The sequence below is a fragment of the Lagopus muta genome, chromosome 6 (assembly GCF_023343835.1).
Source record: "Lagopus muta isolate bLagMut1 chromosome 6, bLagMut1 primary, whole genome shotgun sequence".
NCBI classification, from domain to species: Eukaryota; Metazoa; Chordata; class Aves; order Galliformes; family Phasianidae; genus Lagopus; species Lagopus muta.
The window spans coordinates 52,717,018-52,736,528 of record NC_064438.1 but is presented as its reverse complement, the minus strand read 5'-3'; the positions used below and the strand labels follow the sequence as shown (position 1 = coordinate 52,736,528).

The following is a 19,511-nucleotide window of genomic DNA, read 5'->3' as shown; positions in this document are numbered from 1 at the left end:
AAAAAGTCACTGAAAGCCTTCGTGTTTCACCTGATTCACCCTTCTGTAGGCAGAAGGACTTCAGCAACAGGATGCATTTTACTTGAAAGGCGACCTGCGAGTACCAGCTAAGGATTTGCAAGCCTTTCTTGTTAATTAAGAAGGGGACTAATCCATGGGGGGGGTTGGTTTGGTATGGATACTGTAAAATCCTGTCTCTGGCAGTTTGCTTCAGCGTTCCCTGAAGATTCTCTCTGGTGTTTATTTAAAGTTCTCAGAAGATCAGCAAAGTGCACAGCCCATCCCATTTTTAAACAAAGGCTTCCTTTCTGCTGCTGCTTAGTCATTGCAATTACATAAATAATATCAAAAACAAATAAAACTGATGCTTTGTTTAATCCATAACTACATTTGATCTCTCAGCCTTTATTAATTCACTAGCAACCAAAGAACTGATGTTCTTTAGCCAACTTTCGGTGATTTATTCACAATCTGAAAGACATAAAAGAAGACAGATGCCTGTTTTTTCTGTCTTTTGCTGGCAACCTTTAATCTGAGAGATCTTCTGTTTAGCTAATTCACAGTCAACATCTGAGTAAAAAGCAGACTTAAGAAAGATATACAATGGACAATATGCACAGTGCTTGTCTTATAAATATTTTGCTGAGCTGGGGCTGAGAAAAAGGGCACAATGCTCATGACACGTAACCTGCATGCTGTTTTCTTGCAGACGATAAAACTAACTTCAGGCGTGTGGTACTGGAAAGATGACACTAACACACTTGAATTTGCAAGGTAAAAGAATGATGTTCAGTTTCAAATTACACAGGCTTAAGGTTCAGCAGCTCCATGTAAGGTAAAATCAGAATGTAATGTTTTGCCTGAACTGCAGGACAAATCTATATGTTTAAACATGTATATATTATGGTTTGACTGAATGATCTTAGAGGTCTTTTCCAATCCTGGTGATCCTATGATTCTGTAGATGTTTTTCTTTGAGACTGGAGCTTGTAATTGTTACTCTGTGACACTGAGTCACCATCCCTGGAGGTTTTCAAGAAGAGGGGAGATGCAGCAGAAGGACATGGTGTAGTGGGCATGGTGGTGATGGGTTGATGGTTGGATGAGACGATTTTAGTGGTCTTTGCCAACCTCTACGATTCTATGATTCTATTACATTTATCCCATTAATGGAGAAAAACAGAAATAGGCATTTACTCTGTACTGCTCTCAAGATGAATCTACTTCAATTGCTGAAAGTGTGTGCAAGTCCTGCCGTGTGCCTGAAACCATGTGCTGGAGCAGCAGTGCTGACAGCAAGGGCCAAGTTGCTTCCCTGGCATCAAGGGATGGAGGTCCACAGGCTGATGCATGGCAGTGAGCACTGCAGGACTGCAAACCTTTTGGGAAACCAGAGTTCTGCAGGAGAGAAATTGCATGTACCTGCGCTTTGCATTTCTGTGGCAGCTGAAGAACAAGACTTTACCTGGCTGAAATATTTCCATACATTTAACGACTGGGGAAAAGCTACATCCTCCCCTCTTCCCTTCCCAAGCTCAGGGCAGGCAGGGTGGTTCCTGCTGCCATACTGGCAGCTCCCATGCCTTGGTCATAGTAAAGCTGGGCTACTCACTTGTTCCTTGACCACAGGCTGATGCAGGTGCCTTTCATGGTCTGAGTCTCAGCAGCTCCAGCCAACTTGTCTCATGGTTTTCAGAATGCAGCTGGCTCTGTGTGGTGCTCTCTGGGGCAGGAATAAATTCCCCAGCCATGTTTGCTGCCTCTGCCATTTGTAGTCCCAAAGAAAATCTTTACATTTTGCATTTAAAATACATCATTCCAGAGACAAAACCCTCTTCTATTTTCCTACACAAAGTATTAGTGGACCTGAAGGTCAGGTGCATATATGTACATTAACATAATATGGTTAAGATGGAAATTAAAAGAAGGTTCCTATTCATTGATGTTGTTAGGATCAAGATGGCAAAGCCACTTGAGATACAGATGATTTGAAGGGTTTCTGTGATGCAGGAGACAGCAGAAGAACCTTTGCTTGTTCTGTGCTTCTGCGTTCTTGAAATCAGTGTCTCATGTGGCCCTCACTACAACCCAGTTATTTTCTTTGTGTCAATTAGAAGATGAAATACATGTGTTTTTGTATCGTGGCGAGTTGACCTCTTTGCACTGCTGTTAGAAGTGTAAATTCATACTACTGCATTCTCACACTCCAGCTCCAGTCCAGCAGCTGAGGAAAGCCTTAACGAAGGAGAAAACGCTCACTTTCAGGAAATATGTGTCAAGACATTAAAGAGGTATTTCAACTCCACTGAGCTAGCTCAAGAAGGAACGCGATTATTAGGGTGGGAATATTTCATCACTTGTAGGAGGATCGTGTCTGAACACAACAGGTGAAGCAGGAGCCACCTGTCATTTCAGCAGGGCGGATAAGTGGTCTGAGCAGAGAAGCAGGGCCAGACATGCCCCGTGCTGAATGCCAGCTCAGGCAGTAGCCTGCTGTGAGTTTGGTAAAGGCGTTCAGGTCTCTCAGAATGAGGTAAGAATTCTCATCTACTCTAAAGAGTATTGTGAGGTAATTAATTCACCTTTGTGAGGCACTTCAAAGATTAAAGTATTATTATTAATTTTATAAATTCACAACGTGGTGTGGCTGACTTTCATCCATTACTTAAAACATCTTTGATCTAAATAATATAGTCGCAATTTATTATATTAGCAACTAAAAGGGCAAACTCAGAAGCAACCTTGGAGGTGACATGTCCTATTTCTCCCAACATTCCCGGCCTGCTTTGTGGTTATAATAGTTGAAAGTTATTTTGGGGTATCTGCCAAACACACTTAACTGCCCAGCTTTGTGAAACTGCATGCAATAAGGGCTGTACATACCAGGTAGATAACGTGACTGTTCTGTGACTGGAATTAACAATGTCTTTAAATACTACATATTGGTCAACTGCTAGCATTTTCCAAGATGAATGCAGTGCTACAGTCCCTGAAAAAAGGCTTGCTGACAACGAGGAAAAAATTCATAAGCTGTCAAAGTGGATAAAACATGAATATGTCACACTGGATGATGTCAAATGTGAGTAATTGTTGGTCTGCTGCATCAGCAAGGCATTGCCCATAGAAGTATTTCTACTGCTGTTGAGCAATTCTTGGAGAAGCTATTATTTTTTTTTTGCTCTGTTTTCAGATCTTGCTTTCCTTTTGAGAGAAGAAAATGAGTCACATCGCATGCTACCATTTGCAGCAGTTATGGGGTATGTCATTTAGAATCTGTTTTGAGAATCGTGTGTGTATCAGGAAACAGAGGCACTATCCTGTGAGAAGTTTCAAATCGCTTCTCTGGTGGTTAATGGGAAGCAAATACATTTTCTCCTTGATGTGCAGAAAAATAATCCTACCATTTGCTTGAAAGCATTCTACTCCATTAGCTAAAGGAAGCCAAGGCCTTGGGCCTAAAAATCCGAACACCGTTATTCATCTTAGCCTAAGTTAAATTCAGTGTTTGGCAAAGCATCCGTCACGCTGCCTGCACCAGGAGGGCCTCACACAACAGGGCATCCAGGCTGCCTGCTTGTGCTGCTGCTGTTCCAGCCAGAATGCAGAGCTCATTGGTTGCTGCTGTATTTATCAGCATTACTTCCCTGTATGCTAAAAGCAAGGAGGCAGTTGGCAGAGCACCGTCTTAAGGGTGTACCCCTGAGATCACCAGGGCTAGGCAGTGCCTGCACTGCCTTTGTTTGAAGAATGTACCTGTATATTTTGAGTCTCAGCCATACTGTCCTTTGGGAAGGGGAATCTTAGTAACCCCTGTTTTCTTTGAAGGAGAATGCTGCTCTTTCAGCATGCTTCGTGCACAAAACATACTTAGAGGATGCAAATGTGGTAATATCTAATTCAGTCCGTGGCTCAGTGTGCTTCTTGGCCTCCGAAGTCTTACTGTGGGATGGAGTGCTCGCTCTGAATGGCTCTCAACCTCATGGGGGTTGCTCAATATAGTGCAGGCCCTTGAGCAGAGACTTTGCTGTTTTTTGTAATAATCTGGTGCTGCAGACTTACCAGTGACATTTCTACCTTTTATTTAGGAATAAGAAACTGGATGAGTTCCTCATGGCCCTGCTTTTCTACATGTCTTTTTACCTGGAAAAAATTGCCTTGGAAAAGAAAACCCAATCCTTGATTTTGTGAGTATAGGACGTCAGGGGTGTAAGTACCCAGAATTTGCCCTAATAAATCCAAACTCGTAGGAAAGTTTTTACAGTGGGCTCAGTGGGATTCTGCATGTGAGCAAGGACTATTGCTTGAGCACAAGCTGCATGTTGGCCTGGTTGCTATATGGAAATATAAGGAGAAAAACCTCTCAGTTACACCTCTTACGCCTTTGGCTTCTGTGCTTTCCCAGGACATCTGAACTAGTCATTACTATGACCCAAACCTTTGTGTGCCCTGGATCGAATCACCATCCCCCAAATCACATTTCCCAGTAGCAGCATTAGCATCCAGTCCTTTCTGCTTGCAGAAGCACCCACAAAGCACAGCTGAGTTTGCTGGGTGTTAATTTGTGCCGTGGGTCACATTGAATTCATTTCTAACTATGCAAACCAGGTTCAGATGCCTCTTCAGTGCTACAAACATGTTACAACATGAGAAATATCTGCTAGGCAAGCAGTTCCCAAGTAAGGGTGTGTGACCACACTTGCTGCCTTGCAAAGTTGGAAGTGGGGATGCCAGAGGAACAGTTGAGGAGCTGCTATGTTATAGGGTTATGTGCCTTGGGTGGGAGTGTTACAGAGCTACAAACCATAATTATAATAAACTTTAATGATTTGCTGGACTCTTTGATAATCTTGGAGAATTGATTAATTCATTAAAACACTCAAAATTGTTTACTTCACAAGTAATGAAGGCTTATATAAAGAGGGGCTGATTTATCTGGAGATGGTTGGAGGATTGCTGGTCTTGAGCAATTCATTCCATTTCCATAGATTGCCAGGTGTTTCTCTCATTGTGCAAAGAATAATTCATACATAAAGAAAATCATCAACATAATTTCATACACAAAAGTCTTAGGTCCATGAGGATGAAGAAGACCCTGCCTTGGCCATGACATCTCAGCATGGCTCATGTCATCAGCTGGTATGGAAAATACAGAAGCAGACTCAAACAAAGAGGAGTTTGGACCTATTGGAGCATGGGTTTCTATTTCTTGGGTCAGGGGGACTGTGACTAGTAGCTACCAGCTATAAGCACTGGGTAATCTCTGCCAGAAGACACTTGTTGCTGTGTTGTGGCGTGCAGTGCTCCCAGAGTGACTGCTGTCTTTCTGTGGGAAGCATGTAGGAGCTCTGAGCTTCCCAAAGGGATATTTGCAATACTGCTATGTTGAGATTCATTTCCTCCCCTGAAGGGAAGTGGCTTCCTTGCCAGGATTGCTTGCATGTAGTGTAACATCAGAGAAGGTCAAAGAAGAGACATTTACCATGCAAAAGTCAGGATATTGATCTATCAAAGCATAAATACAAAGAAGAAAAATAAAATTACAAAAGGCATATTTAGATCTTACTTAATGTTGAAGTTTATCCTTAATTGTTCTTGCACCTAAGCTGACATGGAGGAGCAGGCATGAAGAACTTTCTGACACTGCAGCTTCGCTGTGTCCAAGACTTCCTATTTCCTCCCTTATCTACCTGGTCTAATTCTGAACTTAGTATATGCTGTATTTCAAATCAAAAGTAAGAAGCACTGCCTTCTTCCTTCTGTGCAGTAAAGTTCTGGAGTAGTCTTCTAGTAGGAAGTAGTGGGGACAAGGGAGAAAACTACTTTTTTTTCTGAAGATGGATCTCTGTGAGCTCATGAAAGGGGTTTTATAACCATATAATAGAATCATAATAACAGAAAATTACACTTCTGATAAGAATCCTTTGGTATGTGATATGCTTATGTACTTGAGAGGATGTGAAGGAAAACTGCACAGCCATTTGCTTTCCTGTACCCATCCCACATAAATCCCATGCTCAGGGCTGTTCCAATTTGTCTGTTCATGAAGAAAAACCCCTCCCCTTCCTTCTTGATGTAATTTAATTTCAGAGCCTTTTTGCTTTCCTGTGTAGTACTGGCTATATGCCACAGGCAGAGACAGACTGGAGGCAGGACATGCTGGTACCCCTCCATGCGTCTGGTTTGTGACACCTATAATTTGCTCAGAGTTAAACTGACAGACAGGTTACTTGAAGACTGGGCTTGATGACCTGCCTACTCCTTTAGCAGCCTGATGTTCCCACACAGCAGACACATCCAATGTCTGTGTAGTTCTTGAGCTGCTCTTACAGACCTTGTGTGTGCTAACCTCCTGAAGCAGAAGACCATCCTTGTCTAAGACCATCCTTATCTAAGACCATCCTTAAGAAGGCATTGCTTTTGCACATTGTATTTTCTTACGTCAGAAGGAGTTCCTGTAGGAGTAAACCAGTATGAATCTGGATGTCTGAAACTCCTTGTGACCTTATCTTCTCTTGATGCTACGCCGATTCTTCGTAAATCTAAGCTTGAGGTTTGCCTGGCTTATTTTAGGTTCAGGAAGATCTTGTAACCAACTTCAAAAGCAACCAACCAGTTTTCCAAAGCAGCAGGCGTGAAGCATTGCCCTGCTGGAGACAGCCTAAGAGTATTCACCTCTGAAATATGCAACTAAGAACAAAAGCTAAACAGTGGTGAATGAAACATGAATGGAACACAGACTATTATATCTGTCCTGCATTTTTTTCCCCCTTACTTTCTTTCATGTCTTTTAAGGAGAATCTGCTGAATTTTATCAGCAATTATCCTTGAGAAGCCTGGAGTAATTGTCCTAATTATTAAAGGTGGGTTGTGTGGGAAGCTTTACAGCTGGAGGCCATCAGGGACAGATAAAACAGCTTTCCCCAGAGTGGAAGGAGGCTGGCAACTTTTAGGCCTGCAGCGCTCCCAGGACTGGGAGACAGCTGGGTGGATTACAGGGGAAATAGAAAGCTCTTTGGCTTGGCATTTCCTTAGCGTTTGATCTGAAGTGGTTTAAAATACAGGCTTGTGGGGTCAGCCGTTCCTATTTAGAGGCCATCCCAAAAGTGCTTTGTGTGCCTTTCTGAAGAGGAGTAAGTGGTGTCTCTGAATGAGCCAACCCCTCTGCTCCAGGCTGCTCAATTGCAGAGTCTGTGCCTGGAGACATCCCTGTGCACCTCTAGGGCTTTCATGTAGGCTGTGAAAAGGGTTCATAAGCTATGTGAGATCAAAGACAGCAACCTAAAAAGCTGCAGGCGTGGAGCCTGCAAGTTCTGTAGGGCAAAAGAGGCTGTCTGAGTCCAAGCACCAGGCCTGGCGGTCCCTGCAGCACTGTGGAGCTGTGCTGGGAGCTCCTGAGCTTGGCCTTGATGCAACATGAAGGTGTTGTCATGTGGTGTGTTGGCTTGTGTTCCCGAAAGACATGATTACTTCTCAGGAACTGTCATTCTTTCTAGCATCCCTTCCCTAATTTTATTTTTGTTTTTCTTTTTTGTTTTTCTTTTAAACAGGTCTGTGATTTTTCTGGAAAATAAAGCAATGGATGATGTGTTGGCAAAGTTAGCGGTGGCCAAGATTTACCTTGCCAAAGTTTACAGTAACTTTGTTCTTGAGAGAGGCACAGCAGAGAAGAGTCGCACATCTCGTGGAAAGTAAGCCAAGAAATGATTTTCCTTGACAAGTCAAGGGCCGCAGCAGCCCAAGGCCTCTTTTGAGTGATACCAGTGAAGGCTCAAGGCCGTGCTTCTTGTCAGTCTAAGGGTTACAAGAGGACGATGAGGTCTGGTGAGGTATTGGAACAGGCTGCCTGGGAAGGAAGGGAGTTGCTGTTCCTCAAAGTTTTCAAGGAAAGGATAAATGTTGCACTGAGTGACTTGGCCTGGAGTGGTCACAGGCATGGGCTGATGGTTGGACTGGATGATCTCAGTAGTCTTTCCAACCTTTATGATTCTATGAGATACAGATGTGCGCTGATCTCCCTGCGGTTCTAGCCAGTAACTAGCTCCAGAAGAGTTTCTGATGAGCTGTTGCCAACTGATTTGACACAACAAGTTGTAGGCAGCGTTCTGGATACCAGATGGTGAAATTCTAGCCCTGGTATGTGGAAGCCTTGCTAGATATACAGAGCAGGAAACTTTGTTGGGTTCAGCGTGAAAGTCAGCAGGGCAAAAAGCAAGGCCAACCACACATCTCACCCCTGCCATTTTGACTAAACCTTGAAAGAAAATAGTTGTGTGCTTGCTGGTTGCCATTGATACCTGCGTAAGTTTCTGTTTATACCAAGTCAGAGAGCCTAAGACTGTTAGTGAGTGCAGGAGAACGTGCTCCTGAAGAGTGGCAAATGAAGGGACTAGAGACAAGAAAAGGTTGTGCTTGGGAACTATGGCTGTTAGAAGAGTAGGGAAGCAGGGAAGATAGATTAGACTGGTAGAGATCTTCTTGAGATTAGACTGGTTGAGATCTTCTCAGAGCAGTTTCAGGCACGTTTTTCCAATATCAGTTGCTGTGAAACTGCTGCCAGTCCTCCATAGGAGTCACAATCCTTCTCCTGCCTTTCTGCAGCATGGCTTCTGGCAGCCTTACTGTTGTCTGCAATTGGAGGAACCTGGATTTCCTCCTAGTCAAGAGGGGAAGGTACAGGGTGGAAGTAAAGGGGAACTGGAGACTGCTGTTCCAGTAGGGCTTTCATTTTAGTGTGCTCCCATGTCACAAATCAGTGGATCCTGAAATTGTACAGCACATTCTTTCTGTATCCTGGCACATTGGTATTTCACAGGGTATTCCTGGCAGTGGTGTTGTGTACCAAATTCCTGCTTCTAGATTTCTGCTGAGTAGAGCATCCCATTAACCTTCCTGTTGGCTGGACAGGGAACATCACGACAGCATTCACTGTTTCTATTGGGTGGCCCTAATGCCTGCACTTATGAGACCCAGTATGAGTGCAGAAAAGCAGCTTGAATCCAAGGACTGGATGCAGCTGGATAGAGCAGCCTGTGCTGCATACCCAGCTGGTTAGCTCTGCTGCCTGTTTACTCATTGTATTGTCTGGTGGACAGCAATATGCAGGATTGAGAAAAGAGGTCTAGTGGCAAACACACACAAAGAGAGAGAACCAAACCCAATGGCATGGGAATGAGAGCAGAGAGCTGAAATAGGAAACTGTCTTCTTTAGTATTTCCATCACAGTCGGGGTTAGAAACTGGCAGTGGCTTGGGACGCTGATGTCTGGGCTGTAAAAACACAGAGAGCCAGAAAAGGGCTGTGTCTTAACACATTTGCAATGTAAGGTGTTGCATGAAGAGAGACCAGAGTTACTCATAGCAGGGTGGTGGTAGCTGACTCCAGCGGACTTCAGAGTTAGGCTAATGCTGAGCATGTCACAACACACAGCACTTCTCATACCATGCAGCAATTACATAAATATAAACCCTTCCAAGCTGACTCAGTTTAGCCTTAAATGTTATCTGGAGCCTCCCAGATCATCATTACATGAACTGCCAAAAACAGGAGCTAAGGGACAGAACTGATTAAGACTCTCAATTGTAAAAGCAGATTAGGAATTTTCTCAGTGCACATACTTTGGGATAGAAAATGTCCTTTGTCAAAATGGAAACTGTGGCAAGGGTTACTTTTGATAATTTTTTTTTTTAACTTGAAAAATGTTTGATTTAAAAGCTGAGAAACTATTGGTAATTTATAACTCCTAGTTTCATGATATTTTGTTATAACCCATCCATGGTGTTGAAGCTTTTGCTTCTTCTGGTAATTCACCATAGCAACATATTACAGAAATGTTATGCTATGTTGGGAAACTGTTTTCCCTTCCAGATATGCCAAATGTCCATGTATTCATATGCAATTATTGATCTTCCATGTGAAGTCTTTCTCTGAATATTTAAAAAAAGAAGATTAGATGGAGGACATCCTCATTGTAACCATCTGTATGAATTGTAAACTGCAGCATTAGAACCTTAGTTTGATATCCTCCCAGACTGGAATTTGAGGGAGTCCCTCCAGACCTGTTATTTGTGTGTTAGCATTAGTTCTTTTGTGCCTCCAACGCTGAGGAAGGAATAGGTGTGTCTGGCTTTCTCCTTTTAAGTTGATGGGGGTTGCGCAACCTTTTTGTGGTGCCAGCTTCCTTATGGGCATTTGTCATAATGGGAAAAATACAAAGCGTTCCCAAAGCAGCAGGCATCAATGGCACAAACAGAGTCAGCCCTTACAAACCCTGAAGCTGACTTGATCCGTGAACCTAGAGTCACAGCTGTAGTTGAGGGAGCTGCTAAAGCACACGAAGCGTTACCCCATGAGCACAGAACAGTAGTTCCTGTAGATATCTGAAGCCATTATCTTCTTAGATCCAAACCCCATGCTCACCTCAGCTGTGCTAATGTCGTCTTCCATGCATGAGCTCCTTCTGTCACCCTGGTAGCTCCAAGAAAAGCACTGTTCCTGTATTTCTAGAAGTCATGATGTTCTTTGCTCACTCCTTCACGTGTTTCTTGCAAATCCTGTCCTGAATCTCAATGCAAGTTTGATGTTTTCCTAACCCTTTCTGTATTTCCCTAGGTAATTAGCAACTGTGCCCTAGAAATGGGAGATACCTTCTAGTTCAATGCTTATCTTAGGAAGCTTTATTTCAAGCAGGTCTCTTAGCCTAATACCTTGTCTGAGGGAATAAAGCATTGGGGGAAAGAAGGGTGGAGACCCCCTATTTGATTTTAATTATTGGTGTTAGTTTCTGTTTCTGGCCTCTGTATAGGTTCCTCTGCTAAACTGGGAAGTGATTCTAAGACACCGCATGAGCTATCTAATGCTGAAAGGCAAAGCAGAGTTTTACATTAAGGTTTAAGAAGCTGGGGTTGCATGGTGTTCCTCTGCTCGGGTATTCTGAAGACAAAATATTGTGCTTTTCCAGAATTCATAAGGAATCAAAAGCACTGAAGTTATCTGGGAGATCTGCTTGAACCAATGGCCATGCCATGCTTGAAGATTCAGGTTTCTTTTCCCTTGCGCAACAAGGGAGTTTGGGTTGTCACCTGAAGCATCAGGAGAGGTATGACTGGTGAGAGCTAGGCAGGGAGATGCATGGTCCTCCTGCTCAATATACCTATCAGTGAAAGTTAGGAAATTGTAAATAGAGATACTGGACTGAAAGGTGTTACCTTCATGGTCTGCAGTGTTTCTGGGGTGATGGCAGCTGGGTGTGCTCTAGGGGTGTGGAACAGTTGATGCCATCAGGAAGGTAAGGGACATTTCAGGAGTTGGTGAGTTGGCACAGAGGCAGGATTTCACTTGTATCTGGCGGAGTGGAGCCAGATCTGTGGAGATCTGAAAGCTGGCAAACTTGCTTTCCCTTACACAGGGATGAGCTGTGCTAGCTTCAGGAGAATGGAGTGGCTTTTGGGATGTGTGCATCACCCCCCGCTTTGATGGCTGTTTCCATGATGGACAGTCATTTGTCTTTCCATGAGAATCCCCAGGCACAAGTGGGTGGTGTGAATATCTCTTAGGCTTCCACTGGGCAAACTGCACTTTAACAAAGTGCACTTTGTCATTTTTGTACATGTTATACATTTCCTCTTGGAAATGCATCAGGGTTTTCCCTTCTGTTTTTCGAAGTATATTGTCTCAATGTTGGCCTGGCTTTGTACTCTTGGTAGCTCTGCTACCAGCGATGTCAGGAAGAGTTTTCTGTTTGCTTCAATGGGAACTGGGTTAGATCAGTCCTGGCCATTTTTGAGAGGCCCAAGCAGAGGGTTCAGTTTACATAGCATAGTGGGGAGCCTCGCCTGCTGTTCACATCCAGCTTTGTTTGTTGGATTTAATTAAATGAGCCATACAGTATTTTGCATTTTCTACTTCTGACGCAATGCAGAAGTCCTGTTGTTCTCTTAGACAGTGGGTCTCTGCACACTCGTAATGAGGATTCACCAGCAGCAACTTACTGCTGTGGTGAAATGCCAGCTTGGCAGTAGCCTCGTGAATCGTGTTCAGTGCTGTGTTAGGAGGACTGAAAGGATGGTGGCTGCTATTAATTTTGTGCTCTTTTTCACTGCTTTAGGAGAAAAACGTCTTTGCAGAAAGATCGGAACTTCTTTGAGGTAAGAAAGATAGAGAGAAAAATGGAGATTTTGACTGAGTGTCAGCCCAGACCATGTCTCTCCCTTGCACGTTCAAATGGTGCAGACAGCCTTCTGCTTTCCTTCTGGTCTTCCCAGTGGTTTGCTTGCACGGCAGAGCACCTTCAGTAAAATTTAACTTCTTGGGCTTAGATTGCAGTGCCTAAATATCACCCCTGTGCCCTGCAGAGCAGGTTTTCACTCCTACTGTGACTCTCAGAGCCAAGGCAGTTCCTATCACAGACTGAGATCCCCCTGGGAGGCCTGGTCTGTTGGTTTCTTGCCAATGACCTCATGATTTTTTCTTTCACAGCCTTCTTTCATTTCCATTGTACTTGGCAACATTTTTAGATGGCAGTAAGCTCTTCTGGCCTGCTACATCCAGCCCAATGAGGAATTTGAGCCTTTCTGTGTAGCAGGGCTTTGATAAATTAATATAAAACACTAGGGCCAAAATCATATTTTATACTACTCAAAATGTACAGACTTTCCTTCAAACAGGAGGACTGTGGATTGAATTTCAAGGGTACACCGTAGTTCCAGTGATACCATCTTTTCAGGAACCTCAGTAGAGGTTTGATTTTCTGGGTGTTGATTCAGCTGGTGCCAGGAATCATGAGTGTTAACATGGTGTGATAACCTAGACAATCCTATTTAATCAGCAAGCAGATACATGAAGGTAAGATGCAATGAGTTCGTATTTGTTAGTAATATTTTCTGTGATCAAAATGCTGTCATTTAGGGTGGGAATCATCTTGTCTAACTCCAGTTGCCCAAACAATAGCTGTCCCATCATCCTAAGCCCTCAGGCCACTCTGACAGTCATGCAGACAAGGAGAAGCTCGGCCAGGGATGAACTGTTGCCTATTGGGACAAATGAGTGTGATAAGAACCTCTGCAGAATGACTCATCACACCAGTCTCTTTCCATTGATTATAGAAGGAAACTGGGTGGTGATCCTCAGTTCATTTCATAGTTCCTAGCAGTGAAGCTAAACTCAATTGACCAGATTCCGCAAGGTGAGATCCCTCTGAGCTGTGTTTCTAGCCTCATCTCTCTCTGCACCTTTAAAGAAAATGGTGCTTTCAGATCTTCACTGGTGAGGTTTGATGTCAGACTTGTTGCTGGCTTTTACTGTAGTCATGCCAACCTGCTCTGTAGGACACGGTGGGGTTCTGAAACTTTTCCCAGTGAAAATGGGATCCATGTTTTCAATTTAGGGCTTCTACAACTTCTGCAGCTACGTGACTTGGCTTGTGTTCAGGCGGAAGCACTTCCAAGTGATTCGGGAAGAAATCGGCAGGCTCCTTTGCTCTGACATGTTCAATCTTGCCTTAAGAGACAGGAACCATGTTTCTTTGCAGACTGCTGATGCAAATGCAGTGAGATTACCACGTCAGAGGTACACATTTGACATACTGATGAGCCCTTAGGTAACCTGTCCAGTCCGAATACACTAAGATAACATCTCTGTTTTCTTTCAAGACAAGTCAGTGCCAAGCATCCATCCATAAACAGCATGGTTTACCAGCACTCACCTGTGCTCAGCACACTGCTGCCCTTACCAAAGGAGAGCGCTCAGTACCGCTCCCAGAGCCACTACTGTCGGGGCAGAGACCCACAGCCCTGCTCGTGTGACATCCTACCAGACTTCTCACAGTTGCTCACTACCAAGTAAGCGATAAGTAAGCGATATTTCTTGGCATAAATAGATTTGGCAGTGCTATTAGAGAGTCTGCCAGACAGCTAAGTCTTCCTCGTTGAGAGAGGGACCGTTGGACAACTCTGTGATTCTGTGACTGGGAATTTGCCTATGGGAACAGGCAACTACTGTCCATCCTACTGCTTTGTTAACTGGGAAGTGCTACTGGGAAAGCCAATAGAAATAGAACCTTTTCCAATGATTAGGATAAAAACAAAAAATTTCAAGCCTGATTGTGCCATATAGGAGGAATGCTACTTTTCCCTCCATCCATTTGTTGCCTTCATTTTCGGGATCTTTCAGACTTCTGGCAACCTAGAAAATGCACCATACACACAAAATCTTCAGACCTATCTACAACATAAGGCTGGTGAATCCAATATTTCCCAAAAAATGAAGCTTGCTACAGATGCACGTGTAATTGTTTTGTGAGCACTTTCAAAACTGGGTGCCTGCTGAGTTTTTATAACTTCTGCACAGTAACTGATGTGCAATAGGGCCAACCTTCTGAGGCAGTGCTCAGTTTCGCTTGGACATACACATTTTGTATTGTGTGCATGCACACTCCAGGCAGAAACGTGACATAATGTGTGAGGTGCTGTGTGTGTATGTGGTTCTTTGTCCCTGGAGCAGAGAAGATAATCTCTGCAGACTGTGTTATTCACAGGCCAGCTAAATGAGGCAACTTTCTTTGCTGGTTTTTATTGGGAAACACTGCAAGTTGTTCTCCCTTTCTCCTGTTTTCCTCTGCTTTGTCATGTCAAACTTATTAACACCATGTTTTCTAACAGGGTGGGCATCATTGGAGCTCACTGTAGTGAGTTAAATTCCTTTTTGCTCCAGTCTGATGGGACAATGGAAGAGGAAGAACAAGAACAAGACCGAGAACAAAGAGAAGAACAAGAAAAACCGAGGACTCATTCCTTTGTCCTGACAAAAGATCTGAGTTTATCAGCTCTGTGAAGCCCTCAGAAAGGCTTAGTAGAGAGAGTGCTGTATTCTCAAGAGCAAACAGCAGAAGGTGATCGTAACCAGAACAACTAGCTGAAGTTGAGTGGCATGGTTTCACGTTGCTAAGTAAATAATTTTGAAATTGCATCTTAAAAAGCCAAAATCATTTATCAGAGGTGGGGTAGTTGAATACACAAGCATCTGCATGGGAGACTGAAGACCTGGACTGTAATTCCTGGTCTGTCACTATTCCTCTTTCATCTGAATGCCGCCTTCTCTCCGTTTCTGAGAAGTTATTTTACTGACTTATTTGGGGAAGGGCTTTGACACCTGCAGATGAATATGATCATTGATTTTAATGACAGACTTCATTTTTTTAAAGGATTAGCAAAGTAACCAGGAGACATGACTTACTATGGCCTGAAGTTCCTTAAACTGTCCTTTTAAAGGAACTTACTCTTGAATCTTTGATATATTGTTTACTCCTTTTTTAATTTCCATCACCTCTCATTTAGTTCTAATATTTTGTAGCCTAATTTATGACTCACTGTGAAAATAGTTAGCAAAGAGGAATCTTCATGTGAAGTTTACTCAGAATTAACTTTCCAAGTTTTACATTTGCGTTCACATTGGGCAGACAGGTTAGTGCTCTTATGATCATAAAATTGGTGGCAAGACCTTCAAATGGTGCTTTGGTTGCAGGTTTCCTGGGAGTCTGGTTGGGCAACAGCATGTGCAACTCTCTCTCCCAGCGGCACGAACTACTCCTGGACGGTGCATAGCTGGCTGGACATGCAAGAGGCAATTGTGCTATCACTGCCCTGCAGCAACATGGTTTCTCTACTGAATGATGCAGCAAGATGTTGGCCAATACCTGGAGCTAAGGGAGTCTACTTCATAGCTTCCTTCTCATGGTGTTGGGAGAAGTCTTTCAGTTTCTGCTTTAGGAGGCCTTGGCTTGGTCTCAGTTATCTTTGTCTGCATCTGCATCATGCTGTATGGCACACTCTGAGTAAAACCCGATGGTCCTAGCGAGTTCTGTTTTTAAGACACTGTGATAGTAAGCCAAGTCCTCAGTGATGGCTTTGGGCCATCTAACAACAGCCTTGAACTTTCTAGAAAGGATTGAGAAATACTTTGAAGTTCAGGTCCTTTAGTCAGCAGAGTCCTTTCCAGGGTTACCTTCTCAGGGCTGAGCTCTGCTTTTTCTGAGGCAATGGATGTCTAACACAGACACCCCATACCTGTTTAAGCATGTAAGCAAGACCTGGCAGCCTTGCACACATGACAGTGAGTCATCCTTCCAGCAGGAGAGAGTGAGTCAGAAAGGGCAGTTGACAAGCTTTATTTATCGGTCTCCTGTTATTTGGCCCGGGAGAATATCACTCTGAAAAACCCACCCTTGTTAATGACAGGCAGAGCTCAGAAGTGTATCATGAGACTACTGGCTTTTATTCCCATAGGCTTTGCATGCAGTGTCATTATCAGGAAGTCACGGCAGATTGGCCATTTCCATGCATTTCTTTTTTCACAGGGACTCAGAGCATGCCAGCTGCATCAGAACAACCTGCCCAACCTAGGGTTGCCATAAGCAATACAAATTCAAATGCCTCCGAGTGATGAAAAGAGCCAGGGGTTCTGTGCAGCAGCATTTACTGAGTTCCCATTTACTTTCTTCTCTTAGGGCTGACTTGCTCAGAACTTTAATCAAATGCTGCTAGCATACCCTTGTGTCTTGATAATGTCTTGGATTATGGTTGTGCCACTCACAGGCTCCATATAGGGTGTGTCAGGCTTTCGAGTGTACGTGTCTATTTTCAGAAGTTATTTTGCTCTGTTGTAGAAATTCACACCAAGAAGAAAGTTGGCAGGAAACTTTGCAGCTCGGAGATGGAAAAAGAAACAGAGGAAAAAAAAAAAGAAACGTCTGCCTGATGATTAATGAAGGAAACCCTGCCCGGAGAGGTTTCAGGCTTTGCACTTGGGAGAGAGGTGGCATTGCAGCAGGGAGATCCACCGAGACGTGGAATGACCACTGTGTGTAGTTGTGGTATGGAAAGAAGCAGTATAGACTTCATCCATTCTATCTGTATTCTGGAGGGGTTCAGGGCAGTAACCCATGAAGGCAGCACTCACAGCAGCAGTGCTGCAGGGCTTAGCAATCTGAGCCCACATGGCAGGGCCTGGGGCTCTTGCAAGTTCTTTGTGGTCCTGTTGGTTCATCTTGTTCTGTTAGAGGCTGGTGTCTGATATACAGGGAAAAGCAGTCTGAGCCTTCTCGTTTTCCTCTGCAAGAAAGATAGGTCAAAAGCAGCACTTTATCAGCTAATAACAGGTTTTGTCCATTTTTATGTGGATTCAGACATGTATTCATGCAGTTACATTTGCTGCATAGGAGAATAACGCTTCCATATGCCTTTGGTAATATGGCTTTTTGTTGCTTCCAGCCAAGTAGGGACCTAACAGATGCTGCAGTGGTGAAAGGCACCATCTTGTTTCATGATCCTGCCAGTGTCCCTCCTCTGCCTGGGGTCCACCATTTTACTCCATCTCCTTTGCCCTCTCAGTTAAACAAAAGATTCAGGAATCCTTGACAGAGCTCTGAAGATGCTTCTCATCGCTCCTGTTTGTTCTGCTGCTCATCTCCCTCTGAAAGCCAAGCTGCACCTACCAACCAACCAGCCAGCCCAGGAGAAATAGCAGCTCCTTTGTACAGGTTGCTGACACCATCACCTTGGCTGCTCCTCACCAGGGGATGGGCGTGATGCTTGTGATGCCTTTTTACCTCCAGGTATGCTGGGGGAAAGAGAGCGGCGGTGAGACTGGAGACCAGGCAATGATTTGCACTATGAGAGGAAGCTGTCAGTCTGGATTTTCTTAAGCAAAGCTTCCAAATGGTGGTGGCATGTGTTCCTGAACTGGATGGGACTAAAACCTTCACCTTGCAAGCAAACCACACTGGAATTATCATGCACCGGTTATGGTTCTTGTGGCTCAGGCTATATCAGAATGTTTGTGGTGAGATTTTTACAGTTTGCAACAAAAATAAAACAAACTGCAATTCACAGAATGTGGAGATATTCTTACTCTGGCTCATCTTCATGTGAGAAAGCTTGAAAGAACAGGCTGTAATTATCCTGTCATCTGTTACAGCCCTTCCATTTGGAAGAGATATAATAATATTAATGCAGTGTATTTCTTGGTGTCATTATTTACAAAACAATAAATAGTCTTTTTTCCTTTTCTTTGAATAAAGTAGAAACAATCACAAATTGTTTCTGTACACACATTCCTGAGACTGCTGGTCCCAACAAGGTCTGACTTCCAAAGAGTTCCCTCTGTGATGCTCCTTACTTTTCCCCCTCTGTACCAAGCCAACACAAGCACTGCAGCTATGATGGTGTCTCGGCAAGTACAGCAGTTCCTGAATTTGCAGTCCTGCTGTGGAAACTAGATCTCTGGAGAGGGCTTCCATTGTTCATCTGTCTTTACTATGTTATAAAGGATAGTTATTCCTTCTACTGAACCTGGCATAGTATGCATGACATGTTTTTACTGTGCTGTATAGGTATTGTGGATTAAGACTTGCCCAAAGGCTGCCATTAGCATTTTTTCAATGTAATCATCAAGAGAAGGAGGTGCAACATCTAATTTAGGTGTTTGTAGCAGGTCGTCTTAAGACAGTGCCCAGATCTCTATATTGATTGGACTTGGAGACGTGGTGTTGCAGACCTGGATAGGCAAGGGATTGACCTACCCTTTGTCCTTTGTACTCAGAAGCTGTAAGAGCTCTCATCCCTGAAGTGCTGTGATTTATGCATTTTAGGAAAGAGGAGGGCGAGATGTAAGAGGTGGTTGTGCTCTGTACAAAGAGGAGCAGCTCTGATGCATGGAGTTCTGTGCACTGTGTGATGGGCTGGTCAGAAGCTTATGGGACAGGATCAGAGGAAAGCCAAACACATTGTGGTAGGCATTTGCTGCAGATCACCTGGTCAAAAAGACAAAACAGATGAAGCCTCCAGAAACATGAAATAAGTGTCAGTGTTTCAAGTCTTGACTTTTACAGGAGATATTAACCAACATGACATCTGCTGGGCAGGAAACAGTAGGGCATAAGCAATTCACATTTCCTGAGTGGGTCAGGACAATGTCTTGACATGGTGCTGCTGGTAACGATATGAAAAACAACAGGAAGAGTTTCTACGGGTGTGTTAGCAGTGATAGGGAAACCAAGATGTGGATCCACTGCTGAACAAGGCAGGTGAGCTGGATGAACAACATGGAAAATTCAGAGGTTCTCAGCATTTTGTTTGCCTCAGTATTTACTGTTATAGTCTGTTCCTGGCTACCTGTGTCAGGAGGCAGAGCTTGGAAGATAAAGATACTACCTGCAGATGGTCATGCTGGGGTGTCTTACATAAAATGGACATATACAGATCCATGGGACCGAATGGGAGGCAGTTCAGATTGACATAAGGAAGAAAATTCTTTGTAGTGAGGGTTCTCAAGCAGTGGAGCAAGTTGCCTAGAAAATGTGTTCAATTTCTACCCTTAGATGAACTCAAAACTCAGCTAAATCGGGCCTTGAGAAACCTGCTTATTCGTTGAGCAGGAGATTGCATGAGAGCCTAGCAGAAGTCATTTCCAACCTATTTTTTTTCTGTGATTCTTAGTAGATGTCTGAATATAATCTGAAA

At 43.7% G+C, this 19,511-nt stretch overlaps 1 protein-coding gene across 1 annotated transcript; it reads left to right on the top strand.

Annotated features, from left to right (window-relative positions):
- Positions 1-725: 725 nt before the first annotated feature.
- On the top strand, positions 726-18,201 carry PPP1R36 (protein phosphatase 1 regulatory subunit 36). The gene is made up of 10 exons (XM_048948302.1): positions 726-774; positions 2,211-2,291; positions 2,958-3,079; positions 3,191-3,257; positions 4,086-4,184; positions 7,548-7,688; positions 12,104-12,143; positions 13,382-13,563; positions 13,647-13,835; positions 14,655-18,201. Exons 4-10 carry the CDS (start codon positions 3,232-3,234, stop codon positions 14,824-14,826), a joined length of 849 nt encoding a protein of 282 aa, XP_048804259.1. The 5' UTR covers positions 726-774; positions 2,211-2,291; positions 2,958-3,079; positions 3,191-3,231; the 3' UTR covers positions 14,827-18,201.
- Positions 18,202-19,511: the final 1,310 nt, after the last annotated feature.